The 17290-nt window shown below is 34.4% G+C and overlaps 1 protein-coding gene across 3 annotated transcripts in view; it reads left to right on the top strand.

The window, feature by feature from the left end:
* Nucleotides 1-17000, top strand: part of Lrrtm4 (leucine rich repeat transmembrane neuronal 4) — a 653653-nt gene extending 636653 nt beyond the window's left edge. For 2 of the 3 annotated variants that reach the window (XM_063229637.1, XM_013151533.3), the window contains exon 3: nt 16120-17000. In XM_063229637.1, coding sequence (XP_063085707.1) covers nt 16120-16341 — 222 coding nt within the window. In that variant the 3' untranslated portion in view covers nt 16342-17000. The remainder of the gene's footprint in view (nt 1-16119) is intronic. The other variant, XM_063229639.1, reaches the window with a different exon arrangement.
* Nucleotides 17001-17290: the final 290 nt, after the last annotated feature.

Raw genomic sequence — 17290 nt, 5'->3', positions numbered from 1 at the left:
TCCTGTTTTATCATTCACAAGTTTTATCTTCCAGTGCAATTCAGCGAAGAGCTTTGTCACCTTATAACAAGTATTCTCCCATTTCCATAAACCTTTTCCTTATTTCAACTTGAGATCTCACTAGAAAAGTTTTTAACATCCAAATTTCTGCCAAATTCCCTGTGTAGGCCTCTCCTAGTATGTACCTCAAAATTCTTCTATCACCTCTTTCCAAACCCATGACCATATGCTTAGGTATTTTTTGGAGCAGCAACTCAGATCAGAATATCTTTCTGAATCTATTTGGGAGGCTTGAATAACAGAAATTAAGGGTTTTTTTATGATTTGAGTGATCAGAAGTCTCTGCGTTGGCAGTACAGGTTTCATTTGAAGACTTGTCTAATTCTGTAGGTGGCCAACATTTTGCAGTGAGCTCACACGACCTCTTTGTGCAGTGGGGAGAGGAGAGGAAGTGAGAGACAGAGAGAGGCAGGGAGAGACTATCTCTTTGCTGCCTTTGTAAAAAATAGTACTTCTATTAGATCAGAAAATTATATTTATATCGTCATTTATTCTTATTTACTTCCTACAATGCCCTGTAATCACACTTGTCCATAATAACACCTCAGCAGAAGGATGCTACTCACTGCATCAGAAAGAGCTTGGAGAATGAAATCCTGGTAAAGTGCAGGCTGCTTCCAATATTCATTGTGTGAAAAAACCTTTCATGAGTTTTCTCATTAACTCGGATCTCTGTTCCCCTCTCAACTACGAGCAGTAGACAGGAAGTGATGTCGTTTATTTTATTTTAACTTTTTTATTCTGTTCCATTTCCCCAGTTTCTTCTCAGACACCAAGTTTTCCGTCTGCAATCAGTCACACTGTATATACTCTTTACCCATCAAAGAGAAAGAGTTAGGAAAAGTGTCGCTATTGTTTACATACATAGTAGCTTGATGACATTAAATGCAAATTTTCTGCTTTTAACTGATGAAATAAATTACAATTTTATTTTAAATTCTATGTAATATATGCTTCATGCTGAACAATCATTTCCAGGTTATTCTGATTCTGTCTGGTTTTACAGCATGTTTAATTTTAAAAACCTGAGGCTTTCCCATGTCCTTAGTAATCACATACAATTCACTTGCCAACTGGTCAAATGATTTTTAGTATTGCTATTTGAAACACATCTAAAACTAAGTCCACCCAATAATGTAGGTCTTTTCTCTATCACCATCCTAATGCTACTCTCATTTTAAGCCTCTAGATCTTTCTAAATTCCTTAGAAGTAATAAACTGATTTTTATAACAATAAATATGCTTAAATAAATTAATGCATTTATAATTTTTGGATGTGTAATATTTATTTTCATAGTAAACCAATGAATCACAATTCAGATAACAATATAAAAATTGTTCCTCTGAGCATTCTTAGTAATATTAATTGATCCTTCGTACTGAAAGACTATGGTGAGTGCATATTAGATCACAATTTAGAAATAAGAATTTCCAAATCACTAAAAGCTGTGCAATAAAACCTGTGAGAAATTAAGAATCTAAGCTAGTTACTCTGAAGATGGTAACATATCCACCCATCAGAGTCTAGAATATGAATACAGGGACTAGAACATAATAGAAGATAATGAGGCTCCCACGTACACGATCATAAGTATAGGGGATCTAACTTATAATAAAAAGAATTGAAAAAGCTGAATGTATTTCATTTATGTGGCTTGGCATAAATGACAGCTAGTAACACAACTCTAGGCCTGGGAGTAGGTGACACATGTTGGAAATCACTGATAGGAAACAAGTAAAAATATCTCTGAAGAGGGGGATAGTAGATGGGCCAACAGCTCTTTCAAGGTGACTTCCATGGTCTCAAACATACAGATCATTTCATCGTACGATTTAATGACATAGACTAATTATTTATTGACATTTATTAATTCCAATGTCAGGAGACACGCTTTTATAACCTTCCATGTGTATGAGTATCAGGTTGCTTTAAAGCAAAAATGAATTTAATGATCCTTCCCTAAATTTCTCCTTGCATTACTATTACTTGCTAACACTTTGGGGATATTAATTCTTTTTCCTTGCCTTTAAATTTATCACTTGATGGAAATAATTGGGAGGTTTGAATATTTTTCAACAGTGGGAGTCTTTATTAGCTTTTAAGGAGATAAAAATAACCTTTCTTCCCCATAGTGCGAAGTCAAATGGGCTATTACTACCATCCCAGTAAATTAAATTACTTTTAAAAAAATAAACGGAGTAGATTGTGAAAATGTTTAGCCAAAAGAGTTCTCCAGTTGGCTGCACATTTATGGGCGTTTTACCACCAAGACAAGGTAAATTCACCTACAAGTAGCTATTTAGAAAGCATGTGTATAATGATAGTTGTTAATTACCCAAGTGAATTAGGCCTAACCTCAGTCCAAAAAGTAGGATATATATACATTGCCAACCAATGATAAGTGAAAGGACAGCTGGATAGTCACTAACAAAACTATGAATGGGACCAAGGGAAAAAGTTAAAATTGATGCAACAGAATATAATCCATAGTCATGAACTGAATTTAAGAAAAAGGAAACTCTAATTTGTGAGTCAAAAATGTGCATATGTTCAGCATGCTAGGTGGCTTCTGATTGGAAAGCAGTCTGCTTTGTTTTAAGTCCTGCAGTCTCCAACCAGGAAAAGAAAATTTTGTAAATCATACTGTGTGCTCCATGCTGAGTTTGTATCTTTAAGCAACAGTAACCTAAATTTAACATTAAGCACTGCTGTCAAACTTGTGTGTACATTTGACTCTTTTGTGATGATTTTTAAAAATAGCACGGCCTGGGTTATACCCCAGAAATTCTGATTTAATTGATGTAGGACAGAGACCAATGCTAAGTATTTTTAATAATGTTAAATTCATTGGAATGGGTCAAAGTTTCAGATAGAGCTGAGAGCTACTGTTTGAAGGGTAGCTTGCATGACTGGAGAACTCTCCAGTGGCAAATGAAAGGAAAGTGAACTATTTCACTTCTTTTGGCTTTAGAATTAGAGGTGGCAGGGACTGATTGCTTTGTTTTCCAGCAGAGACTGAGGAAGCAGCTGTAGGACTATTCTGCCCTCTCCATCCTGGAGTAACAGCCAGTCTCTACTACCCATTATAATTTAAGGATGATTCTTTTGCAAAAGGCAGAAGTAGTTCTGGGCTTAAAGGTAAGGATAATGTTTAAAAAGATCAAGGGCATAAAAGGTAAGTTGTCAGTAAGTTGGATAAAGCATTAAAATTTGGTGGAGTGACTTCTTGTTACAAACCACTTGGAATATAGGCTCCTCCGGACACATACACAAGTGCTCCAAAAGCAGCAGTTGCATTTGGAAGCTCCATGTGATAACAACCTCTTCCTCAGTGGCTTCATTAACATCTATTCTTTGGGATGGAAACAACCTGGTAATCATCTCCCTCTCCTCTTTCCATCTTTGTCACTTTGCATACACCCCCAGCATGACATTTTACTATAAACGATTTTATAGTATAAAGCATGTGTCTTATGTATGAGGATATCGGATCTTTAAGGTCATAGACAGCTTTAGTGATTCTAATATCCACAGCTCTCTTCACAATGCCGTGCATTTAAGTATTTGTCGATTGAATCTGTTTGAGCGTGTCCTTAGAACTCCTGTTTAAATTAAAATCTGACAGTGAGCTAGGGACAGTAGAGAAGGGAAAAGGAAAGAGAAGGTCACAGATTTTGAGGAAAGCCACTTCTAAATAAAACCCAATTCTCTATCAAATGACTCTAATTTATATATTCTTTTAGCAGACACTTAATAAAGTGTTGTAGACCTCCACAAAGCAGTCAGAAAACACTCTGACTTCACAGAGCTCACACTGGGGAAAACAGAGAAAGAGCAAAGTATGCATCATCAGGGATATTTAGCATTCTGATAAATGTTGTGTAGAAAATAAACAGGACCCTGACACAGGGAATGACTTATAAATGTAAATCAGGGCCAGATGGCATTTTAGACAGCATTTTAGGTGGTTACAGAAGGTCTCTGATAGCATTTAAACTGAGACTCAAAAGATTAGCATAAGCCCATGCCAGAAAAAATCAGGATATCCCAGGTAAAGAGAAAGGTGAGTGCAAAAACCCAGGTACAAGCTGTTAAAGTCTTAGTGAGACTGGAAAAAAAAAGAGAGAGAAAGAGAGAAAAAAAGACTTATTTTTAACTTCTCCACAAGCAAAGGGGGTGGGAACACATCAGTTTATGACGGGATGACCCTAGGATCTAACCTCTTTTATAAAATCAGCAAAGTCTCTTGGGCCTTGTGTTAGAAGCCACTATGTACGCAGGGGCAGGTTCACTGGCTTAAGAGTGTCCTGTAAGATCTTGGTTAAAATGTCAGTGGGCTTTTATCCTCCTGCAGCATGTTTGATCTAAGTGACCTGAATGGTGACTCCAGCACTTCTACCTGGAGGATCAAGTCTGACTTCCAAGTACCAAGGCTGTGTGAGTCCAGCAACTCTTTGTCTGGGAGCCACTGAGGGCTTTATCTTAGAGAAGACCTCGATCTTGCTGTGGGAATCTGCAGTGCCCACTGACTGGGACAGCTTTTCTCGTTTGCTTTACTGACTTGGAATACAAAGTATAAAACACAGGGAAGTGAAATCAGGTTCATCTCATTCTGCCAGATCTCAGTAAGCTCTTTAAATAAAGCATCCTAATTTTACTCTTTTTTATGTTCCCAATCTACCAAATTGTCTAGGACAAGGGAAAATGTGTTACAAGCTAAATGATTTTATTATTTTTTAAAAAAAAATGTTTAGAAGACACTTCAAAGAGAGATTAATATCATAAAACATGTACTTCAGGCAAAAGTTAAAGTCCATAAAATTTTACAAAGCCATGCTCATGCATTCACATTTTACCTAAGCCTGTTTTTGTACTATAAAAATAGAAACAATAATTGTATAGTTGTTGCAGAGTATGGTCATTACAAAAGACATCACATGGCTTGCAAACCTAAAATACTTGCTACTGAATTTTAAAAGAAATGTTTGCCAACTTGTGATATTTGCCATGTGAATGCATGAATGAACACATAAATAAATGGACTCTGATGGTAAATTCACTTTTATACAATTACTCCCTAATAGTATACACACTATGGCAAACATCCAGGCACTAACCTGGACCTTTACACATTTCATTTAAAGTATGAGACTAGTATTATTTATGTATTGCTCTGCTATGCTATTCTAAGATATATTCAATCAGAATAAAAATGTGAATTACATTTTCCCAATGTGCCTCCTCTATTTATATAATTAAACATACCTCAATGTAACTTTTCACTAGAAACCACTGCCCCCTGAGAAGTTCTACTTAAATTGTATTAGAAATGGAGTAGTCATTCCATTCTATCAAGTATATTTTAATTTTTTGTGGAATTTTCCTCTTTGTGTGTTTGTCAGTTCATTCTAAATTTTACCCTGGAATATATAATTCTGCATAAGAATTTCATTTAAATTTTAAATTTGTTAAATAACTTTTAGCTTTCACTGACTATATCAGTCAGTGTTCAGAATAAAGATTATATATAAAGAATTTAGGTTTATAACTACTACCTGCAGAGTCAGGTGTGGAAGTGTGCAAAAGGGGCTTCTGGACAGAGGAGATTGGAAAGACCCAGTTGAAAGAGAGAGGAGGCCTGGTGGTCTGGAGAGTGAGAACCAAAGGCACCAGCCAATCAAGACTGGAGTTTCTCTGTAGAAACTTTTATTCCATCCACTCTGCAAGACTATTGGTTGGTGTCACCCACACCCTGGTGGGTCTTCCCTGTTTAGTAAATCTGTCCTTCCAGCATACCCATAACTATGCTAAAGCAATCAACTGGCAGTTTCTCACTCAGTTAATCATTACCTTTACTATTCTCTGCACTTTCCAATTGAACACATTGGGAAGATTCGCAATATGAGTATGTTCTCAAAAGAAAAATAGATCAATTTTATTTTGCTTAGTCAAGAATCATTTTGCAAGTTTTGGGTTGTGTAAACTATTTAACATACACTCAAGTAAAAGAGAAACTCATGGAAACCATAGGCAGCTCTATGAATTGGCAAAATTGAAAGGGAACACTGATAGAAAATGTTTCTTCTGTTTTGGTAGCATCTGCCTTGTGCAGGAATTTCTGTTAGCACTTCCTTTTTTATATTTTATTTAAGGAGAAAAAGAAAAAAAAACAAAAAGGGTACAAGTTATACAGAATTTCAGAAAAAATAAACAATAGGAAATCACTAGTTAATAGATTACATATTGTCATCTTAGAAATAGTTGTTCAAGTTACAAAATTAAAGCATATAAAGTGGACATTCAAACAGTGAGACTGCAAACAGTTTTGTTCAATGATTCAACAAAAAGTCAGTTATATGGTTTTCTATCTTATACACTAAATATACATGCAGGTATATCCTTTAGAGCACTTTCTTTTCCTTTCTTTTGTACAATGACAATTACACATTTTGGGTTTTATTACTCCCACAGTTCTTATTACTTTTTTTGAAGAGAGTTAAACCAAATGTGACATAACCGAACAGAGTCAGTCAAATCAAAAGGATGGACAAAATACATAATGTAAAAACAAAATACAAGGTGATCAACAATGGTTACCATAATGCCTTTTGCTATCTTAAAAAGAATTGCCTATATCATCAGTTATAATAAAATTGAACAAACAGTAAAGAACAAAAGCAATAAAACCAAAAATTTGGAGACATTACAGGACTTCAAAAGAAGATAATAGTCAACCAGAATGGGCCTCATAATGAATCTTATTGTCTTCACAGTTGTTGCCTATACTTTCGAACTTGGTACTATCAAGCAAAACAGAATAGAGGAAAATCAGTCAAAATAAGATGGTGAGAGCAATACAGTGTTTCAAATCACGTTAAAAGGAAATCAAAGTGGATTACTATAATATACCCTGTTATTTTTATTTATTCTTCCCTTAATTAAAAAAATTAAAAAAGTAAATAATAAAAAAGGAGATTGAGATAAAAGAGGGCATGACAGTGCATGTCAAAACATAACCATTTATGCAAAATAATGTTTCACCACAAGACATCCAGACATAAAAGTAGTTACCATAATGTCTCTTTCCTTGAGATTTTTGAGTATAACTTCGTATACTGTAGCATCAAACATATCAAGACAATGTAAAACCATTCAAGAGAATGACAGTATTACAGGGTATTTAGAATCAACTAACAGAAAATTAACAATTGTTTCTGTATATCTCCTTGTCTATAAAATTTTTTGTTTATATTATCACATGTAATAAAATCCAAAAGATACAACATATTAAGACCGATGGAGAAAGAAGAACAAAAGCTTGATAGCACTTCCTTTTGTAAATAGCTAAAAGGGATTCAAATAAACTTATCTGAAAGTAAATTAATTATAAGTGTTGGTAAATTTTACTTCTGCTTGTTTATTCTTGTATTGCTTTAATTTTCTAGGGGAGAATTTAGGGCTGCATAATGATCACATTTTTATCTTTTAGAAGAAACTTATCTTCTCTATATCATTACATGTGTTATTAAAACTCACTTTTTTGTAGAAGAAAAAGCTGTGTGATTTGAAATTTTGTCATCTCTTTTTTACTGAAATACTATGGAAGCAAATTTGTGCAGATACATTTACATAGGATGTTTGCTTATAGTACACTACTGGGGAAATCTTGTTTGTCCTAATCCAGGAAGCTAAACTATAGAAGGAAAACCTTTAGAAATTAATACCAGCTAATTAATCCAGCTCATTAGCCCAGAACCTTACTGACTGCAGTGAATGCTGCTAATGTATTAAGCTTCCCAGTTAATGGAGTCAAAGCTAACTTCAAAGTACAGCTAGTACCTCATTCATTAACTTAATCAACTCTCTGGACACCATATAGACAGCACATCCTGGTAGGAGAGCCATAAAAATGCAAGTGAATGTTCTATTCTGATATCCCACGACTGTGTTGAAAGTAAAACTTTGGGCAACCGTGAATGCACAAATAGTACACATTTCCACACTTGACTAAAAACAGAACAACAACCAAAAAAAGCAAATTCTACAAAGCAACTTTTGTAAGACCTTAAATTTAAAATGATCTGAAAAGTTCAGTCAATATAAAGATCCACATTTATTTTAATGAGTATTTCACATTTCATATTGCTAGCACACAATTTAGCCTATGAACAAAATGAAAGTAGAACACTTACCATCTTGCATCACTTTTAATCTTCTCTGAAAAATTTTAAAACAAGTCAATGAATGTAATGAATCATTAAACAATGTTTAATATTTCTTATGCATTTAACCTTTGGAACAAAACAGAAAAAAACATAAAACAGTTATTTTTCTTTCAGTCAACAAATAAATAAATACTTATTATGTATCCAAGCAATGTTTCCAATGTCAAATTTCAATGAACATGCAAGTTTTTCTATTTTCATTCACGCTCAGTAAATAGTATCATCTGCAATAATTCCTGGAATTTATCTTCTCTTGAATTCTTGAATCTGTCCTATTGCTGGAACTCTTCTTTTTAATAGCTACCTTTTAAGAGGGATGTCTTTGCTTGTAGTAACTATTAAGAAGTCAGGAAGAACATTGATGCCTTCTTACAGACACCTTTCCTTTGATCAGTTATTCAGTTATCCATTGAGTTGGTAGAGAGAAAAGCAATAACTATTGGCAGATGAACAACAAATAAAATAGCAAGCAGAAAGATTCTGTTTCTGGAAATTATTTGAACATCTTCTCTAACCGTTCATTGATGGGTTGAGGCACTGATCTTTTTAGTAAAGTACTTATTCTACAATATGAGTGAGATATCGTATCTTAGGAGTAAGATTTAAAGCTCTTTCTCTTTCCACACCTCCAAAAATCTCTAATTTTACTACTATGGAAGGAACTGTCCAGGCTCTCTCTGCTCCTTCCTCACCAGTTCTCAATGCATCACTTGGGTAAGGGATTTATATTTCTGTAAAGAATCTTTCTCCAGATCACACCTACTTTCTGTACACCTTTACTGAATCATATGCTAGTCAATTTCTTTTGTTAATAATTTTCCTCTCTACTTTCTGAGATATTTCTCAGAGTTTTGATTTAGTAATGACAGAAATCAAACCCTAAAATCATTCTTTATGTATAATAATATTTGTTCATTTTAATGATTATTCCCAGGGCCAGCAAAGATCAAGATTCACATTTCCATCTTGATACAGAAGAGCACTTGTCAACTTTTAAGATACTTTTTCAAAATATTGCCATAAAATAATCTTTCTCACAAATATTTTATACATAATGCTGTGGTACTTGAAAGCATAACATTTTAATGAACAGAAACTAATGCTTAAATGGCTAAATATTGTTCAAAAAAGAACAGTATGTGTTTTCATTGTTTGAGGGTTTAATCATTTTTTTCATGCCTAAATTTTGTAATATGAACAACTACTTTGGAAATAATAGTGTGAAATATACTAACTACTGTTAACTTCCTATTATTTTTAATTCTTTATTGTTTTTATCCTTTTGGGTTTTGTTTTGTTTTTAAAATAAAAAAAAAAAGAAGTAGGCTTGCATAATAAAAAGAATAAGAATGCTTCATTGAGAATGGGATTAATCCCATTAATGAAGATAACATACTGGGATCATCATGTCTGTTTGATCTAGTGACATTTGCATTTCTATATGGTTTCAGTCCTTTCTGAGAATAAGTGATGTCTTTACTCACACTTCAAATTCACCTTTAGGTCTTTTCTTCTATTCCATAAGTCAGTTAAATTTCTTTATCCCATATAATGAAATGAATTGAATTCCTGTTAGGTTTAATCAAAATTTCTGGAAATTACAAACAAAATCCTACTTGTACTAAAAGCACAGAATCACCCACGTGTAATTATTTCCTCTGCAATATTTTGTGTGTGTGTGTGTGTGTGTTTTTTTTTTTTTTTTTTTTTTGTACTACAGATCCAACTCACAACCGCATGCTTGCAAAGCAGGCACTTGTGCTGCTGAGCTTAATCCCCGGCCTCTGCATTCTTGTCACATATTAATATAATGAGTGAAATAAAGTCTAAGTTGTATATTTATGTAGCTATAACCTTTCTTTTAAAAATCAAGTCTATTTCAATAAGTCAAGTGTCTATCTTCATTAAGCAATTCACTTGGGTTGAATTCTTCACTGGCTTTATATGACAGTATTTATAAAATGATCTAAATGGTCACCTGCCTTTAATTCTGAAACCTGAAGATTTAATGACATTTAGGAAATTGAAAATCAAAAAAAAAATTACTTCAATTTAAAAAACTCATACTGAAATGTGAACAATGTTCATGAAAAGTTAATAAATAGCATCACTACTAGTCCACAGCAATCTAGGAATGCTTAGACGCTTAAACTAGTTACAGGGCCAGGAGTATAGTTCAGCACCATGGTGCCTGGATGGCAAATGTGAGGTCCAGAGTTTGATTCCTAGTTCAAATAAAGCTACTTATAACCATCTAATGCCTATGAGAAAAGAAGTTAACCCTCTAGAATTTTATGCTTATATCAAACTTGAACTTTAAAAGCCTTTGATCAAGGATACAAAGAATCCTCTTTACAGTATTCTCACAGTTTCATTCCTGACACATTCATTTCTTATTCTAAAAATAATTACTACTTTTTATCAGTTTATTTTAGATATACACGTTCACAACATCCATGGTGGGAAATCTGTAGCTGTACGGAATATATTTTGTTGCTTCATTTTTTCCCATTGCCTCCACTTCCTTCAACCTCTCTTCTCCTCCTTAATTACAAAAGCTTTGTTTCCGTGTTTTCCTTCTGTTTTTTTGGTCTTGTCCCTTCCTTTCTCTCCCCATCCTCCCTTTCCTTATTCCCCTTCTCATTTGAATGTTATTAAAGATGAATCATTATGGGGATGGAATCAGTTGGTAGAAGTCAAAGTTCTGAATCATCTTCTATACTTTTGCCCTTCCTCCTCCCTAGATTTGAAACTTTGCTTTCCCTGACGTCTATCTTTAGTTCACTAATACTGTAAGCCCAGTGTTTCTCCTTTTTCTTAAAAGCTAGGAAAAGTTTCTAGGCTTATCTGAAATTTATACAGGTATAAAAATGTCACTACTTTCCCCACACATGAAATTCAGGAGTATTAAAGTAAGATTTAATTAGTCATAGTATTGCTTCTGCCTCTCTATAACTTACTTCCAATTTCATGATAAAATATGCCTCAATAGAATTTTAAGAATGTTTTATTTGTGTAGTGTTATACGTCAGAAAAACAAGGGAAATTTTGCGTGTATTATAACATATTCCCCCAATGTGACTCCTTTATTCTGTACACCACACCTATTCTCTGTAAATAAGGTGTAGCTTCTAGTGCAACCAATGTGTAGCCAAGCATATTAATGAGTATACCTTTAAACAGTATTGTTCTGCTGAGCTACAGTTCTGTGTCTGTCAGAGAGCTGATGGAACACTGGGACTCTCTGCAAAAGCTCTGAGAACACATTTACAAAAATACCAAAACTACATTAGGGAGAACTTTAGGATACTTAATTTTGACTACTGAAAGGGAAACAATGATACACATAGGGACCCGGGTGGTTAATGTACTGTACATTATTACTATAAAGTACACGACCTTAGTCTCTTAGCTGATCAGAACCACAAGTTCTGTTTATTACATAGTTCCCTACAGAATAAACTTGAAGAGTAAATGAGCAAACATTGCATCAATGCTTTCAAAGCTTGGCAGTTCACTTGGTTTTACACTTTTTCCAATTGGTCAGCTTTAAAGATAGAAATGATTTGCATCTTTTTCAATGATTTCTGTACTGCAAGTGGTTCAAATCCTGTCTAAGCAACGGGAATGGCTCAGATGTGTGTGTGCGTGTGTGTGTATGTCTGTCTGTGTCTTTGGTCTGTGTACATGTACATGTGTATGTGTGTGTGCATATTTTGTAGTAAAATTTAAAGTAGTCCAACACTGACAGTACAACAATTTTTGAAGTTCACAAAACATAAACACAAACATGAAACTTCATATGAAATCAGATCTCTTGACATTTGTGAAAATTTTCCGTGAAGACAAATATGATTTCTTAGTTATGCTTTTGTTCTCTCATCTGAACAAAGGTTTTGAATAAACACTGAAATTTCAGCAGTATTCAAAATGTAGTACTGGTTTTCAACTTTAGATTGGCCTGATGGTATGACAGGGATTTAAGGCTTTGACTCTTCAGATATTCAACACTTACACATGCTCACAGATTAAAATATCTACTCGTTGCAAGGACTGGAGGAACCATTGACAGTGCAAAGTTTGACATAACCACACTCCTGCTTAATGTTGATTTTAATGCCTTTTAGTAAGTTGGCTATTTAAGAAAAAATAAGTCAATAAATTAGAAAAAAAATCTGATTTTGATAAATCATAAGGAAATAATTTGATGAATTATTTATGCTGTTTACAAACTATGCTTCTCTATGTATTAACAACCAAAATTTAAGAATGGACTGTATGACTAGCTGGTAAGTCTTCTTCCTGCTAGAAAGCCAAAATAAAGAATACTTTGTTTCTGTGCTTACCCAGATTTGTTGTGACCCATCACACATATTTTCACCAATTTAACGCACTTGAAAATCCTATGAGATCCACCAAAATAGAGCTTGTTCACAAGCAGTTCATGCCTGGACCTCAATCTATAAGGATATCAAAGTAAATAAGAAATAATAAAAAATAATCCATAGATTTGCAGTGAGGAATTTAAACTTCACTTTATACTTTTTTTTTTTTTTTGGTCTTTTTCGTTTTTATCGGTAGTGGGGCTCGAACTCACGACCACCTGCTTGCAAGGCAGGTACTTATGCCCCTGAGCTAAATCCCCAACCCCTTCACTTTATACTTACTACCTGGCAATTTGGCACTATTGCCATATAACCATATCCTTGTTCTCATCTTCAGCACAAAAGCTAATGTTTAACGTCTCAAACACCTCTATATTTATTGATCTAGACCTATTCATCTTTCCAAATCTGTTTTTTTTTTTGAGAAAAAACGTCTAGATCCAAGATTGTACCATCAACTTCCTTGACAAGAAATTCCATTACAGTTACTAACTCATTACTGTTTTATAAAACATTTGCTGAAATGTTTTTATTTTCTATTGAAGTCAGTATGCTTCATCAGTAAAAGCTAAATATTAATTTAATTTTCCAACTCATCATGGAAAACAATAAATTGTGTGAGCTAAGAATAAAATAATATAAAAGCAGAATGACAGTTTATTCAAGCTATTGATAGTCACTTAAACTGTAATCTGAATACAAGCTTTGATCAATTATTCTTCAAAAATATCTTTAACTGTAAATCCCATTTTTTCTTTAAAAACTGCACAATGTGACTAGTATATACACTAAAATGTTGAAGTTGAAGTAAAACTTAGGACTCTACCTATCCTTTCTCCATAGTTTGGTTCTTTAGATTCTTGTTAATTTATTTTAAAAAATAGCAATATTCACTAAATTAGTTTTTTAGCATATTAAAGAGTTGTGAACCTTCATAAAAATTGCTTTACTCTAGATCTTTAAGAATGTGAGGCACTTTTTATTTTAATCAACAGAGGTGCTAGAAACATAATTTTCAGGTTAAAAAAATTTAATATCAAAATTGTCTTCATCACATTAATGAGGTAAAGAAACACTTGAGAGACGCATTTAAAAAGTGGAGGAATGACTTTTGAAAGTAGGATGCCAACTTACATTCAATACCAGTTAACTTCCAAGAGAAATACTAAGGGACAAAATCTCTCATGTTCAACAGCTCTACAGTATTATAAATTAAAACAATTTAATTCGTACAGATTCCCTATAGAAAAAAAAAATCAAGCATAATCGTCTGGAGAGAATGCAATGCATCATTCATTCGAACAAATTTTGTGAATGATTTCTGGAGTTATCAATTAATGCTAGGTCTATGGTGGGTCCATACTATGACAGAGAAGCTTTAGCAAGTAAATCACACTCACACATGCAGGTATAAAAATACCAAAAGTATTTTCTGGAACAACTAAAATATTTGGAAGAGTGGCTTGAAGAAGAATAACCATATAGTTTCTCTGTGTTAGTGCTCATGTCTAGTGGGGAAAAGACAGGATAATGCCAAACATTTCATTTGCTACCAGTGTTTGAAAGACTATATCACTTGTTGCTATGGATATGAATTAATAAGCTGAAATAAAGAATTACTGGGATGATATCTTGCAATACAAAGAAACAGAGAGGAAGCTCATAATGGAAGTAATGCCCTCATCCTCCTCTAAGCTTTGTTAATCTCTTCCATTGACAAAACCTGACAGAGAGATGCATGGAAAACAGAAATGTAGTTCTCCAAATTCCTCCCCCAGCATTACAAAGCCAACAACAAAAAGTAGAATTGGAACTGAGACACAAGACTTTTAAAAACTGCCACAAATTCTAATTTACAGAGCAATGAAGTCTTTGCAATTTTGTCATCTGTAGATTATTAATCAACCTTCTCAAGGATTATGACAGATGTTTTAACATGAAATAAAGGATTAAGGATTATGGCAAAATAAGCCAGACAAACATGGTTAATTATGACATGTAAGAGAAGTCTAAAGTACAAATAAATGACTAAGTGAAAATAAAGGAAATATGATAGGGGACAGAAAGCAGATTTGAAGATCAGTAAGGAGATCAGAAATATAAGGCAAGTAAGACAGAGGAGGATAGAGATTAAAAATAATCAAGATATGTTATTAACATCTACCAATTATCCAAAACAATCACCGGTATACCATATTGTAAACATTCACACATACACAAAATGACAAAACATCAGAAAAAAGCACCTTTGCGCAAAGGTAGACACATACTGCATGGTCAACACATAATGGCTCTAATCAGAAGCCACTTCCATCTCCCCCTTCAGGGTCCCAACCTGCTTTGCTCGGCAGCCATATATACTACTCTGTAGCCTATCATCGCAACTCTTCCTCCAACATAGGGCTACTTTTGCTTTCAATGAGCATCAGAAATGTGTTAAATCTCAGAAAGGCCATTCTGAAGGTTATAGTTTTGATATCTGCCCTTGTAATTTTTCCAGTCTTAGAAAAACATAACTCTGAGAAAAAGTTTTAATATGAATTATTCTAAAATTGGAATGAAAAAACAAGCATGAGACAAAAGAAAATCTAAAGCTTCTTTATGGATCTAGGCATGAGCTCATGAGCTGCATTAACGTTTGGTTTTAAAACAAGTGAACAGACTGTGAAAATTGCCAATAAAACAGAAAACAAACAGTAAAAGCAATTAACCATGCTGGTTTTTTTCTAATTTTGAGATACATTTGCTTTTCCTATTAAAATATTTTTCTGTAGATTTATCATTTAGGTCAATTGTATGAACAGTAGCCACACCTTTAGCTTGTTACCTTGAAAAGAAACAATAACATTATGAATACAAAGATGTGACTTTGAAATTTTTGTTATGTATTTGTAAGAGATGCATAATAATCTATGAGATAATTTCATACATTTTAAACAAAGCTTGTATGTGCCCATGCTAAAGATTTGGAATACATAAAAAGTATGCATGCAAAGCATAATGTTTTGACAAATGAAATACACTTTATTTCATACTTTTACAAAATGAATCATGCTGTGTAATTTTTGCACCTGATCTTCTACCACTTAATATATCATACCGTATTAGAACAAATCCCACCTTTGTAATGTGTGCATTGGAATATATGGATGTGCATATGTTTCCAATTCCTGGTTTATGGGCATTTACATTGTTGCCTTCTGTTACAGTGACATGGCAATGGCAAGTGCAATAGACGTTAGAGAACTGAAATGATCTTGCATATGATTTTATATAGAAAGTGCATATAATTATATTGAAGGAAAATAAATAATAAGAACCAACCTTTTGTCAATGTTTATTAGCATTGATGCCGTGTGGAGGGCGAAACTATAACTCAACAAGTGCTATCTTAATTTCGCAAAGCATGTTATAATCAACTGATCCCTCTTTGTTTTCTCCCATCCAGATGCCACACCACGTGAAGCCCTTGCCCTATTACAGCTATGACCAGCCTGTGATCGGGTACTGCCAGGCTCATCAGCCCTTGCACATCAACAAGGGCTACGACGCAGTGTCTCCAGAGCAGGAGGAGAGCCCCAGCCTGGAGCTCGGCAGGGACCACAGCTTCATCGCCACCATCGCCAGGTCCGCAGCGCCTGCCATCTACCTGGAGAGAATAACAAACTAAAGCGAAAGCCAGCTCCTGAAGGGGACCTCGCTGGGGGGAGGGAGGGCTTTCATGCGAAAGGACCGTGGTGTCCAGCAATCCTGTAATTCAGCCAACACATCGATCCTGTTAAACAAGTTATGGCATAGAGAAGAAAAACCAAAACTGCTTAAAAAGGGCAGTGGATGCCCTACAGCGTCACTGGGAGAGCCACTGAACTTTCTGTGCTTTAAACTAAAACAAACCAAGGACAATGCTCCCAGATGTAAATAGTCAAGAGTGTCACGTTCTTATAAAAATAGTTTCACCCTAGCTATCTATAGTTTGTTTGTATATTTGACTTTTCTACACTGCATGGTTCCTGGGCTGGAGAACCACAGGGGAGGTATACAGGGGTGGGTGGGCAGGCGGGGAACAACACGGTTTTCTTTGGCAAGCGTGTGCAGCACTCAGAGACTTGATTTCCATTGCTTTTCCCCTTAAAGTTGTTATCTGTTCTTGTTTGGTTTATTTTATTTTATTTTCATTTCCTGGTCTAGTGATTCTGTTCTCAGTTCTAACCATAAGCATTCAAGCTTCGGTTGTACCGAAAGAAATTTTGCTTTGCTACAGACCACAAATAAGGAAAGATGGCTACAGAATTTGCTAAAACTGCTGGAATAAAAGTTTAATAAATCTGATTGAATGCTGCTTGAAGATACATGTTGTACATGATACTAGGAATTTTGTTTTGTTCTGTTTCCCTCCCCCTCCATGAGCCGTCCTCATCAAGGAAGTCAGGAAGAGGGACTGAAGATCTGGAATGGAGAAGATAAGCAGACTCATTCTCACCTGGCCTAAGGATGTGTAAGAAAACTGGCCATGCAGTCGGTGAACAAAACTGCTGACACATTTCTAAATAGAAGATAATGTGTAACATTGCTTTTTAAATTAATTATCAATTAGCTTTTGTGTAGTTTTTATCAATAAA

The sequence above is a fragment of the Cavia porcellus genome, unplaced genomic scaffold (assembly GCF_034190915.1).
Source record: "Cavia porcellus strain 051 isolate PalLab524CR breed Dunkin Hartley unplaced genomic scaffold, mCavPor4.1 scaffold_18, whole genome shotgun sequence".
NCBI classification, from domain to species: Eukaryota; Metazoa; Chordata; class Mammalia; order Rodentia; family Caviidae; genus Cavia; species Cavia porcellus.
The sequence above is the reverse complement of the archived record's forward strand: the minus strand, read 5'-3'. Positions and strand labels throughout refer to the sequence as shown.